A 24,876-nucleotide genomic window follows, 5' to 3' on the forward strand; every position below is an offset into this window, starting at 1 on the left:
TGATTCCATATCCATGATAAAATAGATAATCGTTAAACAGCAATGACATGATGTCAGGTGCAATGGGATTTAACGTCGTGTTTAAGATTAGTGTACTTATATACCGACGGGCATTTAGCTATGCGTGTGTGCGTGTGTGTCTGCTTGTACTAGTCCAGACTAATATGCGTTTTATAGTGCTAGCTCATAGCACGAAGATACTACGCGGCAGTGTATCATGGATACTCAACTCAGACACAGTAATCTGACTTTTTCAGCCGACGAGTCTTTGTGTTATCTCTTTAACGTCAAACCCCATCGGGTTTGACACGATCGGGGATCGGAGTAATGACATGAATGACATGACTAAGTCAAGCTACACGCAGGCTACACTGTCTCTGATCAGCAAAGATCTCCGCGACTACCTCTGTGAATGGTGGACCTCCCAAACGTGTGTAAAGTTGTCGCATGTTGTTGATGACGTCCACTCTACCGTCGTCCTGCAGTCTGCTGGCGATGTTCACAAGAGGAACCAGGAGTCGACACTCGCTCATACAGCTGAAATACACATAGTCATGCTCAAGGCATGTGGTGTGTTTGGTGACAGTGTAGTTGTTTTGTTACAGAAAGGACATGATCCTGAGGTGATCAAGTGCTTAGATGGTTCCGTATATACTTACTCAGAAATGATCATGCTGCAGACTCGTTCCAGATCATTGGTCCATGTCAGAAGGCTATCAATAAGCAAATCCAGTTCCGCGTCACGTGCACTTCCGGTGTTTTGGTAGTGTTGCATAACAGTGACCTCGCCACTATGCTGGAGGAAAAATGTAGAATGTGATTGCTTGAAGAAAGCTTGTTTGCTCTTACCTAATGTATTTTTGACACAGTTAAGATTTCGTAAGAAGCAGGTTACCCAAGAAATATTCTTTTATAATAACAAATAATGAATTAAGCCAGTAAACTAAAACATCCATGTTATATGGATATCAGTGTCTAGATGAAATGCCCCAGGTTAGTAACCAATTAAATACCAAGGTTTAAAACAGAACTAGATTATTTATTTTGTTAAGAACGCATACCTTTAATTTGACTTCAACCGTGTTCAGGATGATGTTGTCAGACAATGGGGTAGATCTGCACACAGTCACTTCGAACCTCTTGGTTGTCACTGAAGTTTTAGCTGTTGGTAGATAACACTGAAAGAGAATCATTTTGTTTCTAGATACGATGTACCCTGTTACACTGTTATGTCATGGTTTTAGAGTAAATAGAGGTGATCACGCGGGTGTGCTATGGGATGGCTAATATCCTGTATCATGTTGCGAGTTTATTCCTAATATAAGATAATGCCATGCGTGATAACCTTTTTATCATACAATATCATTCTTAATTTATATCCCCCAAAAAGTTTTTTCGGCACTCACAGGCAGTACTTAAACAAAAGCCAGTTTTACGGGAATATGCGTATTGATATATTACGTAGCAAGGTCGATCAGTGATTTGTCACTCGGACAGGGACAACAGTTAATATAGTTCCAACTGAAACTTCCAAATTCCAAGGTCTTAAGACAGTGGCGTAGCTGCTATTATTTTTTAATGTCATCCATCCTCCCGCTAGAGTAACTGCCCTTTGCCAACGAGAAGCTACTCCAATTAATGCGATGACCCGTCTGCCTGGTTTGTGATAAAGTTAACAAATGCAGTGAGATGGCTTATATAACGACAAAATGGAACAAGGTAAACTATTATAGGCAAATCCAACTGTTTTAACTCTGGTAATCACTGCAGCAAATATGTGAAAATTAATAAATCAATGTGTACTTGAACTCTGAGATCTCCGCTACGCCACTTGTCAGACACTGTTGTTCAGTATCTTAGACTTGTTATTTTTAACACGGTAACACTTATCAAGTAATGTGTTAAGAATTCCGATGATCAATATTGACTCGATGAGCGATAGACAAGGGCGAAGCCATGTTTGTTATTAAATCCTGAAGGTAGTAAATGCCTCTATCCGATCTTTTATATTTGCAGATGTACCCGAACAAAACCCAAAGGATACCACATTTATCCGTTGGCTTTATCTGACAGAGAAATATAGTTACCCTCATACGATATACAAAAAAACAATTTGATGCATTTAATTCCTACATGCCCTCCTACCTACTCAAACTAAAAGCAGTAATGCTTAAACATTTGATAGCTTATAATATGACAAACACATGCAGAGGTTACATGTTTATCTAATTTTAACCAACCTGATCATGTGTAGGGTACGTGAATATACTTCGGCAGTCACTATTGTAAAGTGTCTCCCACACTTCCTCTTTGTTCGGATGTGATGTCATGATAACGAAACCATTCCGCGATGTATATGACTGGAGAATATAAAAGAAAATTGATGAATGTGAAGCGGAAATAAGTTCATTTGAAGAGTATATACGAGATGAAAAATATATAGTAATTAACGCACACACAATACATTATTCCCTGTTTTCGTTGTTTAAAATATATTCTGTGAAAAACTAAGAACAACTTTTGGACGGGATATAATTTACATCAGGGCACGCCAATGACAGGTGTGTTGACAATATGTCTGCCATATAGGGGAGTACATGTACTTACTGGTACAGTCTTGAAGAGTGAATCGTCGGGTTGGTCTGGAAGCGAATAACATGTAAACTTAGAGGATACTGCTACGTCGCTTTGAACACTATTCCAGTTATATCACGATGTAACAGCTTGGTGGGAGAAGAAAGCCCGAAGTGATGAAGGTCTTTGACATTTAACACTTTGATGAGACCCTCGAGCACGGGTTTGGTGCTGACAAACTTCTGATTCATCCCCATTATCATACGTTTTTCCATAATTAAAACACTTTTCTTAAAGTAAGCAATGTCGCAAGTTCGTCCTATGGAGAACACTCTGTATGGTCCTAAGGGTGATGCTAGGTTCAAGACGCCAAGTTTTAAACTAAGAACCTTGACCAATTACATCAGTGAAACATGAAGGCGCTGCATATTATGTCAATAACTGTTGCAAAACTTAAACATGTATGTTTACTTTTAAAGTAGGTCACGATAGCCTTTAAACTGACATGACAAGGTGGTGGTCATAAATGTCCTTTAACAAACTGCCTCGAAAACATACGGAAGAAGGAAAACTACAAACGGTATCAAATTAAGAGCCTTCTATTATGCATCAGTTTATAGTAGAAATGGCATTGCCGAAAACATCAGACATTCATTTACTTATTGAACATTTTATCATCAATTCTTATCAATTAGATGGATAACATTTATCATTACATATAACATGTCACAACATGAAATGATATAATTAGCTATTCTGTAATGGAAGTATGCATACCTTGCAAATCACTTTGCAAGACCTGCAAAAGAATGAATATAGGTTTTAGCATGTAGTAATAGTGATCTTACTGAATATTAAACGGAACTTAATTCGTTATTTGCCGTTTTAGGTGCATGTATGGTATGTTATTTGTCATTGCAACATCTCTTCCAAAGCGATCACATACGAGAATTAACATCACTGATGTAAATTTCACCCCCTGCCTTGATATGTTGTTGAACAGTCCTATTTCCCATAGCAATGGCCGACACGTGATCCAGGTTCATCTCTCTGATGACGTCACAATCCAGTGACGTATCACCCTCTGTCACCGCCCTCGCCACCGCCTGATACACGAACAGGTACTGCTCCTGGGGGTGTAGAGGTGTTTAAGTAACAACTACAGACAATACATAAATGAGCCAGATGGGCGTAACGTTGCTTTGAATTGTGTTTCTTTCAAATAGACATTATAGCTTTGCAGCAATTGTAATGCATAAAATAACCCAAGAGACACGTACATGTACATAACAATAATAAATAGAGGTTATTTCAAGAGACACGTGGAATATCCTATTCATTATATACTTTTTTGTAGTTGTCTACCGGAAAATTAAATTATTTCATTACTAATGTAAAACCTTGAAACGTAAATTCTTCCTGTGTAACACACAGGGACGGTTCACCACCCCTAGTTTTCGCGACTAAAAAAGCAGTTTCGTGTTTGCAAAATCGTATCTTACGACAGAGACCCAGGTGCACAGTACAAAAATGTAAAAGTGTTGTTATTGCATTCCTTAAAGTTCTCAGTGAAACAATTTCTGATGATCCTTGTGTCACAATATATAGTAGAAAATAAGAAACCACTACTGCATTTACTTACCTTTGTCTGAATCATGTTCTTCCTCTGCCCTCTCATGTTGGAGACAAAGCTGACGACGTCTACAACGCCCTCTGTCTTAGCCTGTTCCACAAGACTCTCGACAGCGATGTACGTCCCTGTCCGACCTATACCAGCACTGAGTACAAGAGACAGTAAATCAACTAAAGCATACGAATCATGGTAAAAGATTAATCGGCCCTACATATTATTAGACAAGAACAAGTGTTTCGTTGTCTGTCGTAAAATTCTGTGTCAACCACTTCTTCTCTGTCAAAACAATAGTATGCGATTGATATGTTCTGTTCTCGTTAGGGGCAGTGATGGTCGACTGAGTGTCTTTACAAAAAGGCTTTCGGCATTGTTAAATATTGACACATGTAACGTTTTATTCAGTGCTATGGATACACACAAGTGTATATAAATCCAACAAACCCTTTCCGTAAGAAATATCATATGGTACAAGCCAAAATAGTGAATAGTGAAGAGTGAATAGCTGCATAGACACAGATAGAGGCACCCTTTTTGTCGTAATGTTTTCACCTGCAGTGAACTATGATCGGCTCTGTTTGTTGTCCAGATATGACCTTGACCCTCCACATGAAGTCCAGAAGGGCAGCAGTGTCTGGAACACCATGATCTGGCCAGCTGGTGAAGTGAAGGTGGTAGACATCCCGTCTCTCGCTTCCCTGAAATATGTCAAAAGCGTCCCAAAGGGATATTTAAACAATGTGATATTATAGGTTTAGGGTTTGATCCCCAGCGCTCGGCAATAAGGGGATAAAACAAGGACTGGTCGAATCGGAGTAAAGAATACTGTGTCTGAGCTGGATGTTCATGCTAAACTGCCGCCTGGTATTTCAGTGTGCCAGCACTGTAAAATCCGCATTAGTCCGGTCATAGTACAATCAGACACACACACATTGGTTACATTTATTGGTTACGTTTTAACTGCTTAAACAGTTAATATTAAAACATTTTACTTTCTCTTTGATCTCTCACCGTTATTACCTTTGTACCTATACTCTAATATCTATTTCTTTTCTATTATGTTTACCTACTCCAAAACCGATTCCAATGTCTTGAAAATATAACTAATGTTAATGACCAAGGATGTGCAGACTGATTCACGTCCACCTTTTCATTCTCAACAGCCAACTTGGTGATGGTGCAGTTGGCTAGTCGTGTCTCTGTTTCCACCGTAACCATAACATCTCCAAACTTCTCTGGTCCTTTCCCCGAAGGCCAATACTGTAGGCACTTCACCTGTGAACCAATGTAAACAACGTTCCAATGTGGGGAATGTGCTCAGTGCTGTGCTCTGTTACATGATTAAATATCAGGATATAAATAGGATATAAATAAGTAATGTGAGATATTGAGATATTGCATTGAAGATTCACCCAAGCACTTAAGTTTAAAATTCACACAATAATTTCTTAACATTTTCCCAAAACCACTCATGATTCACTTCCTTCAAACAAATCCTCTCCTACCTTGCCGGCTTCCACCAACCCAGTTACCATAACAATAGACGTGCACCCTTCTTGCCAAATCATCCTCCAGAAATCCTCGACAATGTCCGACTTGTAGGGACCTAGGAAAAGTGTTATGTGTTATTATCGTTACTTAAATATCATTCTGACAAGGACACAGCTACTGTTATTTGATTAAACAATACACCGTATGGTTATAGATATCAAAACGAATAAAGCCGTTACATGACACTGAATCTATACATCTAGACTGACACACATTTATTGGATAATGGTAATGTTGTTATCTATTGTGTTTATTCAAATGTCGTGTTCTCGGCTGTTATCAATAAGCATGTGTACTACCTTGTGCTGCAATGTATCGATTGTCAGTTTTATATCCCTGAAAGAGACAGGATAAAAACGATGTTATTCATAACTGGAATGTTGTATGTTAAGTTCACTTCTAAATGGTAGGCTTGAATGTAAAACACGGGCAATGGACATTTACTGTGTGTATTTACATAACATGGGCTCATGGTACTACTGTATTGCGGGAACTGGTATGTAACCTTAACAAGGACAAGAACGAGAAAACAACTTCATAACCATGCTATGTAAATAATGACAAATCAAAACTCACATCTAGGTAGCTGGCGTTGATGTAGTCGCCTCTACTGCCGTCACTGTCGTCGTGCAATACCACACGGTTGAAGTCATCTAGAAAATAGAAGATTGCGTGTTCAGCAGGAACCCATATTATATTTAATAAGTGGACAGGCAAGAACGTTCTATCATACTCACATGGATAGTATCCCTTGAATCTATTCTTCCCTTTGTTCCCTGCCTTCTGAGATTCGCCGTAGCTGTGGGTAAATCCGCCCGGCAAGCGCTAAGACATACAGAGTAACTATTCACAAACACCGACATCTTAGCAAAAGTGAAAAGAACCTGCTCAAAATACTGTTCACAAAATTCGTGATCTTTGCAAAACTGAAAAGAATTTGAGGAGAACACTGTTCACGAAATCCGTCAACTGAAAACATATAAAACATTTCGTACTATAACAACTATAGACATCTGTGCATTTATCCTGCATGGGATTATTTGTTATTTGTTTATTATTTTTACTCAGAAATAAATGACCTGCACTTGTATTATCGTTATCCTTCTCAACATTCTTTTCTGGTTTTAGGAAGAGGACTCCGAATACAGACCAGACATTTGTCTTTCAATAAAACACAACTTTACCTCGAATGCCTCTTGGGGATGATTTTCAATTTCACGTACTCTTGCCTCAAGAGAAGACAATGGAATCACGTGATCAAGGTCGCTTAAGTTGTAATAGCTGCATTCTGAGTCACCCGGTACTGCTTCTCCCTCCGGATGTATGTCAACATGGGCGTCCTTGTCGTCTTCCTCTTGGTTGGCCACACTCGGGGTATCAGCTTCCCGTGGATGCTCTTGATGGCCGTGATCTTTGTCAACAATAGCCAGAATTTGTTTTTTCTTTGGCACGGTATCGTTCTCCTCAAACCCAACATTCATGTAAACGTTATCAGCACCTGAAACCATGACCAGCAGAATAGTAACTTCTTTCTGAAGATATATGAACGAAGGTATGTAACACACCATGATAAACCATTTCAGCTAAACTATTGACACGAACCTACCCTGTTTGAAAGCTGTGTGTAATCCAATCGGCGCCACATCTTAAAAAAAACCCTGCTCTGAACGCTGGAATATTCATTTCTTGGTCAGCGTTATTTCGACTGTAGAACAGTATCAACTGCAATATAACTAATATATACTGTCGGAAATATAGCCAATATGACTGTAATGCATAAGCTTGATAACAAACATACCGTTACCTTGGAGCTTTCTATTCCTGGAGGACGTCTCGCCAAATTCTGGTCCATCGGGTGACTTATTCCCTCTGTTTCTTCTTCTCCTATAAGTTAAAGCACATGGTCATCAGTATCCCATTTACACTTTGAGTTCAATTTAGTTCAATGTTCCCTGGCGGATGAAACTGACCTGATGATGACGAGGAGGAGGACCAGCACCAGGACCAACAGGACAAGGCCGGCCACAGCACCACCAACTGCCGCGCCAGGCACAGACGGGGATGTTGGAGCTTGGGTGTGTACTGCAAGTAAAATATGCACAAAATGCACTAAGAAACAAACCTACATGTTAATATATCTACATTGCATTCTGCTTGTAAAGCAAAGACAAATACAAAAATTATGTGATTAAAAATACTTCAAAGCCACAGACTAGGACATGCTTCAAAACAAGGTAATTTGGCCAAGAATTTGAACTTAAGCTTCAGGTAAATCGAGGATCTGATAGCGTTCAATAAACTTCAAATATCCATTTCTCTTCTACTGATTTATCCACCTGAACTAGACACAAAGGAATGTTTAATCTGTTTCATATTTAGATTTATGCATAAAGATTCAGAGTGACCAAAACACTCTCCAAAAGATTGCATGACAAGAGAGATGATTTCAACTTTCCAATAGTCAATATTCCTGTAGCTCCAGCCTTTGGTGTTTACATTTCACAACTTTTGAGATACAATCGAGCATATTCTTTCTATCACGATTTCAAAGAACGTCACACGACGCTTGTTCAAGGTTTCAACATTGAAGGCATCAGTAAAGCTTTCAAAAAGTTTTATAGAGAGATGTCAAGGACATTTCCAAATTTGACGCATCTGTGACAACAATGATGTCCTATGCAATTGCCTATTTTGACTTGTACCATGTGTTCCCGTGTTGTTGTTAGGTGAACAATTGACTTCCCTTTGCATGTGTTTGTGACGGGTGCCACTGGTGGGACAGGATACACTCACCTTTTCTATCATTACTATTTGATAGTGATTTAGAAAACATGCTCATGATGTGGTCAGAATCGTACAATCGACTCTAATTTATGCAGATATTTCTATTGCATATGGAAAGGATTTTGTCGCTTTATTGATCAGGATTCGCTGACCTTTTCGCGAACGCCTGGTATCATTACTATTTGATTGTTATTCATGCTACATGCCCATGATATGGTCGGAATTGTGCAATCGACTCTGCTTTTGGCAGAGACTTCTTATGAATATGGAAACGTAAGGGCTTTTGTCGCAATATATTGTCTGATCCAGACCATTAGTTACAGGTGGTCGTCATATAAAAACAACAAACCAACAGCAATCCGACACAACCCTCCTTTTCCGTTTTCAATTGGTACGGTTTTTTGGGCCAGAGATAATTATACGTAAATATTTACAGTTAATAAAACTTTGAATAGCTGTGTATACTGTGACAGTTAATGCTGACATTGAAGTCATTCAAATAAAGTGCATATTAATATAATACCACTGCCTCTCATACTTCTGAAAATAGTTATTTACAATTTAAACACAGAACTACTCCTTCCCATATTACAGTCCAGCCATTGCCACTGTCTACCTGTTGACATAACATAGTTATGTGTACAGTGCGCTCCGGTCAACCCCGTCTCACACCCAGTGTCACAGTGCCCTGTTGAGTTACAGGAAGAGTTCCCCACACAGTGTCTGGAGGGGGCACGGGTGGCCCAGTCGTCTAAGGCGCCGCGATTCGCTGTGCAGAGTTGCGTCCCTTGGGCACGCCAGAAACCTATGATTGTGGGCTCGAATCCTGGTTCGCCCCAATTATGTTTCTAGGTTTGTCAGCACCATACCCGTGCTCGTGGGTTTCACCGAAGTGGTAAACGTCTGAGACCTCCATCACTTCGGGCTTTCCTCCCTTATTAAGCTGACACGCCTTGATATAACTGGAATACTGTTAAAAGCGGCGTTAAACCCAACTCACTCACTCACTCACTCACAGTGTCTGGAGGCACAGGTCTTCTTACAGTTAGCTCCGTAATGTTCTTTATCACAAGCTGTAACATTATAGAATAGACTGCAAAGAATACGTAACGAATGAATATGATATGTATCTAACGAATAGGAAAATAGAAAATGAAAAAAAAACATGCTATAGTTTAAAACAGGCACAGCTGCTAGAGTATATCGTATTTCTCCGACAGGATATTCGCTACGTTGAACACGTAGCACAAGACTTTCGATATATATTCCAATGTTAAACTCAAAATGTAAAACATGGCGAGTCTCCTGCACACTTCCTGTCAGTACAAGCGTTGCTGCAGTTCTGTCCATAGCTTCCATTTGAGCACACTGTGGAACAATCACAGCGGCACAATAAAACATTACAAAAGCCATTGCTATTTTGTGTGATTATTTCTTCTTTTAATTGAAATCTTTGATGTTATTTAATAGTGGTATAAATGTAAATGGCGTCAATGCCGTGGCCAAGGCTTGAAAAAAACAGGATAACATTAGAGGTAATGTTCTCTGAAGGGTTATTGTTTAAGTGTATGAACAATCTATCTCCCATTAATCTCAAACGAAAGCCATCACCAGACATCAGCTAGAGGGTGACTATTTGATATAGAATTGTATGCGGATAAGTTTTGTTTTTCAAAGGGACTTTATACCTGCTTCAATCAGTCATTAAATTAGCGATGTGCATTTTAGATCACTTGTATATTAAGTATATTATATGGACTAATAAGTCACCATGTGAGAAGTTGTTCCTCATGACAATTCCTTACAACAAACAAATAAACAAACGTGTTCTTGCTAAATATAATGGTCGCAGCACAAATATAAATCGATGTGATCGTTCGTGTGGGTTGTATTGGACATTAACATTGTTTTGAGCTAATAATAATAAGGTTCGTTTTTCAAAGGTATAGATAACTAAATGTAATGAATGTTGGTTTAATAATCTAAATCCTAGTTCCAACCTTTTAATTTATGTATAAACAGTCTGAGTACATCATTGAATGGTAAAGTTAAGATTGGTCATTTACAAGTGTCGCTGGTTGGATCACAGAATTGATAGGTTAATATCACTGTTGAATGTTTGCCTGTAAAGTAAACATGTACATTTAGAGGCTTACCTCCTGTACAGTCTTGCCCCATCCACCCTGGCTCACACCCGGAAACACATGTCCCCCGTACGTGATCACATGGCGAGTCTCCTGCACACTTCCTCTTAGTACAGGCGTTGCTGCAGTTCTGCCCATAACTTCCCTCTGAGCATGCTGTGGAGAAATCACTAAGTTACAAACACATTACAAAAAGGCATTGCTATTTGTGTGATGTTTACTTGTTTGAATTCACATCTTAAATGTTATTTAACACTGGTATAAAAGTAAATGTATCCATGCCATCGCCAAGGTTTGATGAAACAGGATAATATTTGAGTAAAGTTTTCTGAATGTTTATTGATGAAATGTATGAATAATCTATGTCCCATTAATTTCAAACGAAAACAAACCATGCTTGCCATAGAAAGGCGATTATTTACAGATCGCCGTCATATACATGTAGCTGGAATAATCGCTGAGTGCGGCGTTTAACAATAAAGAAAGAAAGAAACAAACATCAAAACGTAAGCCATCAGCAGCCATCGGCTAATGATACGATGGTTAAATGCTATTTGATATGACATTTGTACGGATAGTATTTGTTTCAGAAAGGAACTTTATATCTGTTTGGATCAGTTAGTACACCAGTGATGTGCATTTTAGATCACTTGTATATTATGTATATTATACGGAATAGTAAGTCACTGCTATCCCGAACTTGTCGACATTGAATATTCCCAATGGTGATTACGTTTGGTTGTGTGTTTGTTCCTTTACGTCGTACTCAGCAATATTCCAGCTATATGATGGCGGTCTGTTAATAATCGAGTTTGGTCCAGACAGTCCAGTGATTGACATCACACGCATCGATCTACGCAATTGGGATACGATGACATGCATAAACCAAGTCAACGAGCCTGACCACTCGATCCCGTTAGTCTCTTACGACAAGCATAGTCGCCTCCTTATGGCAAGCATGGGCTGCGGAAGACCTATTCTGACTCGGGACTCCACGGGTCCAAAGGTGATTAAGCTGTTTCAATGCTTGTCCTAGTGGACAACAAATTCCAATTGTGTGGATTGTTCTAATGTGCTCACCCACTTATTAGAGTTTCTAAGCGATAGTATTCCCGAATGGCCCATACTGAAAAAATGACTTGGCATGTGGATATCATTCAGTTAGCGGACATAAACATAATGAATACTAGCGTAGAAGGTTATTGTGGGCATATCGGCTTGAGACACAAGCATTTGATTTTGCTTATGCTCTTAATGGCTGATGGTGAAATCGCTTTGCAATTGAAAGAATACGACGCCAAACGGTACATTAATAAGTTAAAGTATTCCTCTCTTGACAAGTTTAAAGCAATCCGTGCTTGTCGTACGATTGGATTTTAAAGATGCGTGCCAACGTGAGAAGTTGTTCCTCATGACAATTTCTGGTGACATATTGCTCATTGCAGCGTTACAACAAACAAATAAACAAACGTGTTCTTGCTAAATATAATGGTCGCAGCGCAAAAATAAATCCAGTGTCTGGAGGGGGCACGGGTGGCCCAGTCGTCTAAGGCGCCGCGATTCGCTGTGCAGAGTTGCGTCCCTTGGGCACGCCAGAAACCTATGATTGTGGGTTCGAATCCCGGTTCGCCCCAATTATGTTTCTAGGTTTGTCAGCACCATACCCGTGCTCGTGGGTTTCACCGAAGTGGTAAACGTCTGAGACCTCCATCACTTCGGGCTTTCCTCCCACATTAAGCTGACACGCCTTGATATAACTGGAATACTGTTAAAAGCGGCGTTAAACCCAACTCACTCACTCACTCACAGTGTCTGGAGGCACAGGTCTTCTTACAGTTAGCTCCGTAATGTTCTTTATCACAAGCTGTAACATTATAGAATAGACTGCAAAGAATACGTAACGAATGAATATGATATGTATCTAACGAATAGGAAAATAGAAAATGAAAAAAAAACATGCTATAGTTTAAAACAGGCACAGCTGCTAGAGTATATCGTATTTCTCCGACAGGATATTCGCTACGTTGAACACGTAGCACAAGACTTTCGATATATATTCCAATGTTAAACTCAAAATGTAAAACATGGCGAGTCTCCTGCACACTTCCTGTCAGTACAAGCGTTGCTGCAGTTCTGTCCATAGCTTCCATTTGAGCACACTGTGGAACAATCACAGCGGCACAATAAAACATTACAAAAGCCATTGCTATTTTGTGTGATTATTTCTTCTTTTAATTGAAATCTTTGATGTTATTTAATAGTGGTATAAATGTAAATGGCGTCAATGCCGTGGCCAAGGCTTGAAAAAAACAGGATAACATTAGAGGTAATGTTCTCTGAAGGGTTATTGTTTAAGTGTATGAACAATCTATCTCCCATTAATCTCAAACGAAAGCCATCACCAGGCATCAGCTAGAGGGTGACTATTTGATATAGAATTGTATGCGGATAAGTTTTGTTTTTCAAAGGGACTTTATACCTGCTTCAATCAGTCATTAAATTAGCGATGTGCATTTTAGATCACTTGTATATTAAGTATATTATATGGACTAATAAGTCACCATGTGAGAAGTTGTTCCTCATGACAATTCCTTACAACAAACAAATAAACAAACGTGTTCTTGCTAAATATAATGGTCGCAGCACAAATATAAATCGATGTGATCGTTCGTGTGGGTTTTATTGGACATTAACATTGTTTTGAGCTAATAATAATAAGGTTCGTTTTTCAAAGGTATAGATAACTAAATGTAATGAATGTTGGTTTAATAATCTAAATCCTAGTTCCAACCTTTTAATTTATGTATAAACAGTCTGAGTACATCATTGAATGGTAAAGTTAAGATTGGTCATTTACAAGTGTCGCTGGTTGGATCACAGAATTGATAGGTTAATATCACTGTTGAATGTTTGCCTGTAAAGTAAACATGTACATTTAGAGGCTTACCTCCTGTACAGTCTTGCCCCATCCACCCTGGCTCACACCCGGAAACACATGTCCCCCGTACGTGATCACATGGCGAGTCTCCTGCACACTTCCTCTTAGTACAGGCGTTGCTGCAGTTCTGCCCATAACTTCCCTCTGAGCATGCTGTGGAGAAATCACTAAGTTACAAACACATTACAAAAAGGCATTGCTATTTGTGTGATGTTTACTTGTTTGAATTCACATCTTAAATGTTATTTAACACTGGTATAAAAGTAAATGTATCCATGCCATCGCCAAGGTTTGATGAAACAGGATAATATTAGAGTAAAGTTTTCTGAATGTTTATTGATGAAATGTATGAATAATCTATGTCCCATTAATTTCAAACGAAAACAAACCATGCTTGCCATAGAAAGGCGATTATTTACAGATCGCCGTCATATACATGTAGCTGGAATATTGCTGAGTGCGGCGTTTAACAATAAAGAAAGTAACAAACAAACATCAAAACGAAAGCCATCAGCAGCCATCGGCTAATGATACGATGGTTAAATGCTATTTGATATGACATTTGTACGGATAGTATTTGTTTCATGAAGGAACTTTATATCTGTTTGGATCAGTTAGTACACCAGTGATGTGCATTTTAGATCACTTGTATATTATGTATATTATACGGAATAGTAAGTCACTGCTATCCCGAACTTGTCGACATTGAATATTCCCAATGGTGATTACGTTTGGTTGTGTGTTTGTTCCTTTACGTCGTACTCAGCAATATTCCAGCTATATGATGGCGGTCTGTTAATAATCGAGTTTGGTCCAGACAGTCCAGTGATTGACATCACACGCATCGATCTACGCAATTGGGATACGATGACATGCATAAACCAAGTCAACGAGCCTGACCACTCTATCCCGTTAGTCTCTTACGACAAGCATAGTCGCCTCCTTATGGCAAGCATGGGCTGCGGAAGACCTATTCTGACTCGGGACTCCACGGGTCCAAAGGTGATTAAGCTGTTTCAATGCTTGTCCTAGTGGACAACAAATTCCAATTGTGTGGATTGTTCTAATGTGCTCACCCACTTATTCGAGTTTCTAAGCGATAGTATTCCCGAATGGCCCATACTGAAAAAATGACTTGGCATGTGGATATCATTCTGTTAGCGGACATAAACATAATGAATACTAGCGTAGAAGGTTATTGTGGGGATATTGACTTGAGACACAAGCATTTGATTTTGCTTATGCTCTTAATGGCTGATGGTGAACTCGCTTTGCAATTGAAAGAATACGACGCCAAACGGTACATTAATAAGTTAAAATATTCCTTTCTTGACAAGTTCAAAGCAATCCGTGCTTGTCGTACGATTGGATTTTAAAGATGCGTGCCAACGTGAAAAGTTGTTCCTCATGACAATTTCTGGTGACATATTGCTCATTGCAGCGTTACAACAAACAAATAAACAAACGTGTTCTTGCTAAATATAATGGTCGCAGCGCCAAAATAAATTGATGTGACCGTTCGTTTGTGTTTTATTGGACAATAAACATTGTTTTGAGCAGGTTCGCTTTTCAAAGGTATAGATAATTAAATGTAATGAATGTTGGTTTACTAATCTAAATCCTAGTTCCCATCTTTTAATTCATGTATAAACAGTCTGAGTACATAATTGAATAGTAAAGTTAAGTTTGGGCATGTACAGGTGTCGCTGGTTCGATCACAGAATTGATAAGTTAATATCACTGTTGAATGTTTGCCTGTAAAGTAAACATTAACATTTAGAGGCTTACCTCCTATACAATCTTGACCCATCCACCCTGGCTCACACCCGGAAACACATGTCCCCCGTACGTGATCACATGGCGAGTCTCCTGCACACTTCCTGTCAGTACAAGCGTTGCTGCAGTTCTGTCCATACCTTCCATTTGAGCACACTGTGGAACAATCACAGAGGCACAAAAACATTACAAAAGCCATTCCTATTTTGTGTGATTATTTCTTCTTTTAATTGAAATCTTTGATGTTATTTAATAGTGGTATAAATGTAAATGGCGTCAATGCCGTGGGCAAGGCTTGAAAAAACAGGATAACATTAGAGGTAATGTTCTCTGAAGGGTTATTGTTTAAATGTATGAACAATTTATCTCCCATTAATCTCAAACGAAAGCCATCACCAGGCATCAGCTAGAGGGTGACTATTTGATATAGAATTGTATGCGGATAAGTTTTGTTTTTTCGAAGGAACTTTATACCTGCTTCAATCAGTCATTAAATTTGTGATGTGCATTTTAGATCAATTGTATATTAAGTATATTATATGGACTAATAAGTCACCACGTGAGAAGTTGTTCCTCATGACAATTCCTTACAACAAACAAATAAACAAACATGTTCTTGCTAAATATAATGGTCGCAGCACAAATATAAATCGATGTGATCGTTCGTGTGGGTTTTATTGGACATTAACATTGTTTTGAGCTTATAATAATAAGGTTCGTTTTTCAAAGGTATAGATAATTAAATGTAATGAATGTTGGTTTAATAATCTAAATCCTAGTTCCAACCTTTTAATTTATGTATAAACAGTCTGAGTACATCATTGAATGGTAAAGTTAAGATTGGTCATTTACAAGTGTCGCTGGTTCGATCACAGAATTGATAGGTTAATATCACTGTTGAATGTTTGCCTGTAAAGTTAACATGTACATTTAGAGGCTTACCTCCTATACAGTCTTGCCCCATCCACCCTGGCTCACACCCGGAAACACATGTCCCTCGTACGTGATCACATGGCGAGTCTCCTGCGCACTTCCTCTGAGTACAAGCGTTGCTGCAGTTCTGCCCATAACTTCCCTCTGAGCATGCTGTGGAGAAATCACTAAGTTACAAACACATTACAAAAAGTCATTGCTATTTGTGTGATGTTTACATGTTTGAATTCACATCTTAAATGTTATTTACCACTGGTATAAAAGTAAATGTGTCCATGCCATCGCCAAGGTTTGATGAAACAGGATAATATTAGAGTTAAGTTTTCTGAATGGTTATTGATGAAATGTATGAATAATCTATGTCCCATTAATTTCAAACGAAAACAAACCATGCTTGCCATAGAAAGGCGATTATTTACAGATCGCCGTCATATACATGTAGCTGGAATATTGCTGAGTGCGGCGTTTAACAATAAAGAAAGAAACAAACAAACATCAAAACGAAAGCCATCAGCAGCCCTCGGCTTATGATACCATGTTAAAATGCTATTTGATATGACATTTTTACGGATAGTATTTGTTTCATGAAGGAACTTTATAGATTTTAGATCACTTGTATATTATACGGAATAGTAAGTCACTGCTATCCCGAACTTGTCGACATTGAATATTCCCAATGGTGATTACGTTTGGTTGTGTGTTTGTTCCTTTACGTCGTACTCAGCAATATTCCAGCTATATGATGGCGGTCTGTTAATAATCGAGTTTGGTCCAGACAGTCCAGTGATTGACATCACACGCATCGATCTACGCAATTGGGATACGATGACATGCATAAACCAAGTCAACGAGCCTGACCACTCGATCCCGTTAGTCTCTTACGACAAGCATAGTCGCCTCCTTATGGCAAGCATGGGCTGCGGAAGACCTATTCTGACTCGGGACTCCACGGGTCCAAAGGTGATTAAGCTGTTTCAATGCTTGTCCTAGTGGACAACAAATTCCAATTGTGTGGATTGTTCTAATGTGCTCACCCACTTATTAGAGTTTCTAAGCGATAGTATTCCCGAATGGCCCATACTGAAAAAATGACTTGGCATGTGGATATCATTCTGTTAGCGGACATAAACATAATGAATACTAGCGTAGAAGGTTATTGTGGGCATATCGGCTTGAGACACAAGCATTTGATTTTGCTTATGCTCTTAATGGCTGATGGTGAAATCGCTTTGCAATTGAAAGAATATGACGCCAAACGGTACATTAATAAGTTAAAGTATTCCTCTCTTGACAAGTTTAAAGCAATCCGTGCTTGTCGTACGATTGGATTGTAAAGATGCGTGCCAACGTGAAAAGTTGTTCCTCATGACAATTTCTGGTGACATATTGCTCATTGCAGCGTTACAACAAACAAATAAACAAACGTGTTCTTGCTAAATATAATGGTCGCAGTGCAAAAATAAATCCAGTGTCTGGAGGGGGCACGGGTGGCCCAGTCGTCTAAGGCGCCGCGATTCGCTGTGCAGAGTTGCGTCCCTTGGGCACGCCAGAAACCTATGATTGTGGGTTCGAATCCCGGTTCGCCCCAATTATGTTTCTAGGTTTGTCAGCACCATACCCGTGCTCGTGGGTTTCACCGAAGTGGTAAACGTCTGAGACCTCCATCACTTCGGGCTTTCCTCCCACATTAAGCTGACACGCCTTGATATAACTGGAATACTGTTAAAAGCGGCGTTAAACCCAACTCACTCACTCACTCACAGTGTCTGGAGGCACAGGTCTTCTTACAGTTAGCTCCGTAATGTTCTTTATCACAAGCTGTAACATTATAGAATAGACTGCAAAGAATACGTAACGAATGAATATGATATGTATCTAACGAATAGGAAAATAGAAAATGAAAAAAAAACATGCTATAGTTTAAAACAGGCACAGCTGCTAGAGTATATCGTATTTCTCCGACAGGATATTCGCTACGTTGAACACGTAGCACAAGACTTTCGATATATATTCCAATGTTAAACTCAAAATGTAAAACATGGCGAGTCTCCTGCACACTTCCTGTCAGTACAAGCGTTGCTGCAGTTCTGTCCATAGCTTCCATTTGAGCACACTGTGGAACAATCACAGCGGCACAATAAAACATTACAAAAGCCATTGCTATTTTGTGTGATTATTTCTTCTTTTAATTGAAATCTTTGATGTTATTTAATAGTGGTATAAATGTAAATGGCGTCAATGCCGTGGCCAAGGCTTGAAAAAAACAGGATAACATTAGAGGTAATGTTCTCTGAAGGGTTATTGTTTAAGTGTATGAACAATCTATCTCCCATTAATCTCAAACGAAAGCCATCACCAGGCATCAGCTAGAGGGTGACTATTTGATATAGAATTGTATGCGGATAAGTTTTGTTTTTCAAAGGGACTTTATACCTGCTTCAATCAGTCATTAAATTAGCGATGTGCATTTTAGATCACTTGTATATTAAGTATATTATATGGACTAATAAGTCACCATGTGAGAAGTTGTTCCTCATGACAATTCCTTACAACAAACAAATAAACAAACGTGTTCTTGCTAAATATAATGGTCGCAGCACAAATATAAATCGATGTGATCGTTCGTGTGGGTTTTATTGGACATTAACATTGTTTTGAGCTAATAATAATAAGGTTCGTTTTTCAAAGGTATAGATAACTAAATGTAATGAATGTTGGTTTAATAATCTAAATCCTAGTTCCAACCTTTTAATTTATGTATAAACAGTCTGAGTACATCATTGAATGGTAAAGTTAAGATTGGTCATTTACAAGTGTCGCTGGTTGGATCACAGAATTGATAGGTTAATATCACTGTTGAATGTTTGCCTGTAAAGTAAACATGTACATTTAGAGGCTTACCTCCTGTACAGTCTTGCCCCATCCACCCTGGCTCACACCCGGAAACACATGTCCCCCGTACGTGATCACATGGCGAGTCTCCTGCACACTTCCTCTTAGTACAGGCGTTGCTGCAGTTCTGCCCATAACTTCCCTCTGAGCATGCTGTGGAGAAATCACTAAGTTACAAACACATTACAAAAAGGCATTGCTATTTGTGTGATGTTTACTTGTTTGAATTCACATCTTAAATGTTATTTAACACTGGTATAAAAGTAAATGTATCCATGCCATCGCCAAGGTTTGATGAAACAGGATAATATTAGAGTAAAGTTTTCTGAATGTTTATTGATGAAATGTATGAATAATCTATGTCCCATTAATTTCAAACGAAAACAAACCATGCTTGCCATAGAAAGGCGATTATTTACAGATCGCCGTCATATACATGTAGCTGGAATATTGCTGAGTGCGGCGTTTAACAATAAAGAAAGTAACAAACAAACATCAAAACGAAAGCCATCAGCAGCCATCGGCTAATGATACGATGGTTAAATGCTATTTGATATGACATTTGTACGGATAGTATTTGTTTCAGAAAGGAACTTTATATCTGTTTGGATCAGTTAGTACACCAGTGATGTGCATTTTAGATCACTTGTATATTATGTATATTATACGGAATAGTAAGTCACTGCTATCCCGAACTTGTCGACATTGAATATTCCCAATGGTGATTACGTTTGGTTGTGTGTTTGTTCCTTTACGTCGTACTCAGCAATATTCCAGCTATATGATGGCGGTCTGTTAATAATCGAGTTTGGTCCAGACAGTCCAGTGATTGACATCACACGCATCGATCTACGCAATTGGGATACGATGACATGCATAAACCAAGTCAACGAGCCTGACCACTCTATCCCGTTAGTCTCTTACGACAAGCATAGTCGCCTCCTTATGGCAAGCATGGGCTGCGGAAGACCTATTCTGACTCGGGACTCCACGGGTCCAAAGGTGATTAAGCTGTTTCAATGCTTGTCCTAGTGGACAACAAATTCCAATTGTGTGGATTGTTCTAATGTGCTCACCCACTTATTCGAGTTTCTAAGCGATAGTATTCCCGAATGGCCCATACTGAAAAAATGACTTGGCATGTGGATATCATTCTGTTAGCGGACATAAACATAATGAATACTAGCGTAGAAGGTTATTGTGGGGATATTGGCTTGAGACACAAGCATTTGATTTTGCTTATGCTCTTAATGGCTGATGGTGAACTCGCTTTGCAATTGAAAGAATACGACGCCAAACGGTACATTAATAAGTTAAAATATTCCTTTCTTGACAAGTTCAAAGCAATCCGTGCTTGTCGTACGATTGGATTTTAAAGATGCGTGCCAACGTGAAAAGTTGTTCCTCATGACAATTTCTGGTGACATATTGCTCATTGCAGCGTTACAACAAACAAATAAACAAACGTGTTCTTGCTAAATATAATGGTCGCAGCGCCAAAATAAATTGATGTGACCGTTCGTTTGTGTTTTATTGGACAATAAACATTGTTTTGAGCAGGTTCGCTTTTCAAAGGTATAGATAATTAAATGTAATGAATGTTGGTTTACTAATCTAAATCCTAGTTCCCATCTTTTAATTCATGTATAAACAGTCTGAGTACATAATTGAATAGTAAAGTTAAGTTTGGGCATGTACAGGTGTCGCTGGTTCGATCACAGAATTGATAAGTTAATATCACTGTTGAATGTTTGCCTGTAAAGTAAACATTAACATTTAGAGGCTTACCTCCTATACAATCTTGACCCATCCACCCTGGCTCACACCCGGAAACACATGTCCCCCGTACGTGATCACATGGCGAGTCTCCTGCACACTTCCTGTCAGTACAAGCGTTGCTGCAGTTCTGTCCATACCTTCCATTTGAGCACACTGTGGAACAATCACAGAGGCACAAAAACATTACAAAAGCCATTGCTATTTTGTGTGATTATTTCTTCTTTTAATTGAAATCTTTGATGTTATTTAATAGTGGTATAAATGTAAATGGCGTCAATGCCGTGGGCAAGGCTTGAAAAAACAGGATAACATTAGAGGTAATGTTCTCTGAAGGGTTATTGTTTAAATGTATGAACAATTTATCTCCCATTAATCTCAAACGAAAGCCATCACCAGGCATCAGCTAGAGGGTGACTATTTGATATAGAATTGTATGCGGATAAGTTTTGTTTTTTCGAAGGAACTTTATACCTGCTTCAATCAGTCATTAAATTTGTGATGTGCATTTTAGATCACTTGTATATTAAGTATATTATATGGACTAATAAGTCACCACGTGAGAAGTTGTTCCTCATGACAATTCCTTACAACAAACAAATAAACAAACGTGTTCTTGCTAAATATAATGGTCGCAGCACAAATATAAATCGATGTGATCGTTCGTGTGGGTTTTATTGGACATTAACATTGTTTTGAGCTAATAATAATAAGGTTCGTTTTTCAAAGGTATAGATAATTAAATGTAATGAATGTTGGTTTAATAATCTAAATCCTAGTTCCAACCTTTTAATTTATGTATAAACAGTCTGAGTACATCATTGAATGGTAAAGTTAAGATTGGTCATTTACAAGTGTCGCTGGTTCGATCACAGAATTGATAGGTTAATATCACTGTTGAATGTTTGCCTGTAAAGTAAACATGTACATTTAGAGGCTTACCTCCTATACAGTCTTGCCCCATCCACCCTGGCTCACACCCGGAAACACATGTCCCTCGTACGTGATCACATGGCGAGTCTCCTGCACACTTCCTCTGAGTACAAGCGTTGCTGCAGTTCTGCCCATAACTTCCCTCTGAGCATGCTGTGGAGAAATCACTAAGTTACAAACACATTACAAAAAGTCATTGCTATTTGTGTGATGTTTACATGTTTGAATTCACATCTTAAATGTTATTTAACACTGGTATAAAAGTAAATGTGTCCATGCCATCGCCAAGGTTTGATGAAACAGGATAATATTAGAGTTAAGTTTTCTGAATGGTTATTGATGAAATGTATGAATAATCTATGTCCCATTAATTTCAAACGAAAACAAACCATGCTTGCCATAGAAAGGCGATTATTTACAGATCGCCGTCATATACATGTAGCTGGAATATTGCTGAGTGCGGCGTTTAATAATAAAGAAAGAAAGAAACAAACATCAAAACGAAAGCCATCAGCAGCCCTCGGCTTATGATACCATGTTAAAATGCTATTTGATATGACATTTTTACGGATAGTATTTGTTTCATGAAGGAACTTTATAGATTTTAGATCACTTGTATATTATACGGAATAGTAAGTCACTGCTATCCCGAACTTGTCGACATTGAATATTCCCAATGGTGATTACGTTTGGTTGTGTGTTTGTTCCTTTACGTCGTACTCAGCAATATTCCAACTATATGATGGCGGTTCCGTTAATAATCGAGTCTGGTCCAGACAGTCCAGTGATTGACATCACACGCATCGATCTACGCAATTGGGATACGATGACATGCATAAACCAAGTCAACGAGCCTGACCACTCGATGCCGTTAGTCTCTTATGACAAGCATAGTCGCCTCCTTATGGCAAGCATGGGCTGCGGAAGACCTATTCTGACTCGGATCTCCACGGGTCCAAAGGTGATTAAGCTGTTTCAATGCTTGTCCTAGCAGACAACAAATCCCAATGATGTGGATTGTTCTCTTGTCATCACCCACGTATCCTAGTTTCTAAGCGATTGTATTCCCGAATGGCCCATTCTAAATACATGACTTGCAATGCGGTTATTATTCAGTTAACGGACAAAAATATAATGAATACAAGCGTACAAAGGTATTGTGGGTATATCAGCTTGCGACGTCAGCATTTGATTGTGCTCATGCTCTAAATGGCTGATGCTGAAATCGCTTTGCAATTGAAAAAATAAGACCCCTAACGGGGCTATTGAAGTGTTCGCAGTAATTCATCAACGTTTGAACGAAACTGATCTTTTCCTTACAACTGCTACAGTTGTTGCAGGTACTTTAATACAGATAATGCAGTTTAGAGTTGGCTCAGATGGGATTGTAAAGATGTGTGGCAACTTGAGGAATCCCTTATAACAATTTGTATGAATTGTGACATATTGCTCTTTGCAACGTTACACAACAAATTAATAAACAAACGCGTTCTTGCTGGTCTATAATGGTCGCAACCAAAACATTAATCGATGTGACGTTTCGTGTGGGTTTTATTGAACACTAAACATTGTTTTGAGCAGGTAATAATAGGTTCTTGTTTTGAAGGTTCACATAGTTAATTGTAATGAATGTTAGTTTAGTAATCTGATTCTTGTTCCAACATTTTAATTTATGCATAAACAGTCTGAGTAAGTTAAGTTTGGTAATTCACAAGTGTCGCTGGTTCGATCACAGGGTTGTAGGTTTATATCACTGTTGAATGTTTGACTGTAAAGGAAACATGTACATTCAGAGGCTTACCTGCTACACAATCCTGACCCATCCACCCTGGCTCACACCCGGAAACACATGCCCCCCGTACGTGATCACATGGCGAGTCTCCTGTACACTTCCTGTCAGTACAAGCGTTGCTGCAGTTCTGTCCGTAACTTCCACTTGAGCACACTGTGGAGCAATCACAAAGACATAAACACATTACAAACATCCATTGCTATTTTATAGGATTATGACTTGCTTTTATTATCAAGTTTTAAATGTTATACAACACAGATAAAACAGGATAGCATTAGAGGTAATGTTTTCTAAATTATTATTGTAAATTAATGCAGCAACACACACACACACACACACACACACACACACACACACACACACACACACACACACACACACACACACACACACAAACTTACATGCACGTCGCTATATAAGCGCAATAATCTTGGACATTAAAACCCATTTCACCTCACCTCACCACATACGATAATTGATTGTTCTATCTTATCAGTTATGTCGTCTCACTTAAAAGTATTTGCTACTTTGATCTGAAGTCAACTTGTCAATCGACTGACTATCTTGCCGCATACGATATAGCATGTACTAATGTTATTGCTACACATATCTTCTCATGTCAACATGTAAGATTTCCATGTGCAGTTGCGATGTGGTACATATTTGATATCTTTTTGCGTGTCTTTAAACTGAAGCTTACATTCAGAATCAATAAAGGCATTGATAAAGATAAAGAATAACTGACTACTGTCGGATCTGCATGATTTTGTTCCACCGCGCTTCATTAAATACGTAGCTTAAGAAACTTCTTTCTTTGTCAGTAAAGATCCTGCCTATTTCATGGAGGCTTTATGTTACGACAGTTCATAAGAATGTATGCGTCTTTTGTAAGATATCGTAAAGTGCCTTCGATAGACTTTGCAGAATTGGATTGATCGTAACATCGTTAATACAAATCTGGTACACAAAATATCGAAAGCATCGCGTAAATATGGTTAATTTCAGCTTTAGTCATGTCGATCAATTAAAAAGCCTGATACGAAAATACAGAGGAGGCGGAGACTTTATATATAGAGGCTTCAAATATGTCGGTTGTTGGAGGTAATGTCCTCCAAAATTACTCAACTTAATTGCACAACAACCCGTTCTCCGA

General features: G+C 38.7%; 2 protein-coding genes across 3 annotated transcripts in view; both read right to left on the minus strand.

The window, feature by feature from the left end:
- The window catches only part of LOC125376054 (multiple epidermal growth factor-like domains protein 10), a 184,177-nt gene that overhangs the window by 72,957 nt on the left and 86,344 nt on the right, over window positions 1-24,876 (minus strand). The window lies entirely within an intron of this gene.
- The window catches only part of LOC124147527, a 42,841-nt gene that overhangs the window by 673 nt on the left and 17,292 nt on the right, over window positions 1-24,876 (minus strand). The window contains exons 5-29 of one of the 2 annotated variants that reach the window (XM_048387363.1): window positions 23,733-23,876; window positions 21,941-22,084; window positions 21,011-21,154; window positions 19,232-19,375; window positions 16,340-16,483; window positions 15,410-15,553; window positions 13,631-13,774; window positions 10,696-10,839; window positions 7,726-7,837; window positions 7,560-7,639; window positions 6,940-7,253; window positions 6,493-6,580; window positions 6,332-6,408; window positions 6,055-6,091; window positions 5,710-5,810; window positions 5,351-5,479; window positions 4,757-4,902; window positions 4,217-4,352; window positions 3,558-3,704; window positions 3,352-3,373; window positions 2,608-2,642; window positions 2,241-2,360; window positions 1,062-1,178; window positions 660-796; window positions 405-537 (exon numbers count right to left, since the gene is read on the minus strand). In XM_048387363.1, the coding sequence (XP_048243320.1) occupies window positions 405-537; window positions 660-796; window positions 1,062-1,178; window positions 2,241-2,360; window positions 2,608-2,642; window positions 3,352-3,373; window positions 3,558-3,704; window positions 4,217-4,352; window positions 4,757-4,902; window positions 5,351-5,479; window positions 5,710-5,810; window positions 6,055-6,091; window positions 6,332-6,408; window positions 6,493-6,580; window positions 6,940-7,253; window positions 7,560-7,639; window positions 7,726-7,837; window positions 10,696-10,839; window positions 13,631-13,774; window positions 15,410-15,553; window positions 16,340-16,483; window positions 19,232-19,375; window positions 21,011-21,154; window positions 21,941-22,084; window positions 23,733-23,876 (3,083 nt within the window). The remainder of the gene's footprint in view (window positions 1-404; window positions 538-659; window positions 797-1,061; window positions 1,179-2,240; window positions 2,361-2,607; window positions 2,643-3,351; window positions 3,374-3,557; window positions 3,705-4,216; window positions 4,353-4,756; window positions 4,903-5,350; window positions 5,480-5,709; window positions 5,811-6,054; window positions 6,092-6,331; window positions 6,409-6,492; window positions 6,581-6,939; window positions 7,254-7,559; window positions 7,640-7,725; window positions 7,838-10,695; window positions 10,840-13,630; window positions 13,775-15,409; window positions 15,554-16,339; window positions 16,484-19,231; window positions 19,376-21,010; window positions 21,155-21,940; window positions 22,085-23,732; window positions 23,877-24,876) is intronic. The other variant, XM_048387364.1, reaches the window with a different exon arrangement.

Source organism: Haliotis rufescens, unplaced genomic scaffold (genome assembly GCF_023055435.1).
Source record: "Haliotis rufescens isolate VD_foot unplaced genomic scaffold, xgHalRufe1.0.p SCAF_7, whole genome shotgun sequence".
Taxonomy (NCBI): Eukaryota; Metazoa; Mollusca; class Gastropoda; order Lepetellida; family Haliotidae; genus Haliotis; species Haliotis rufescens.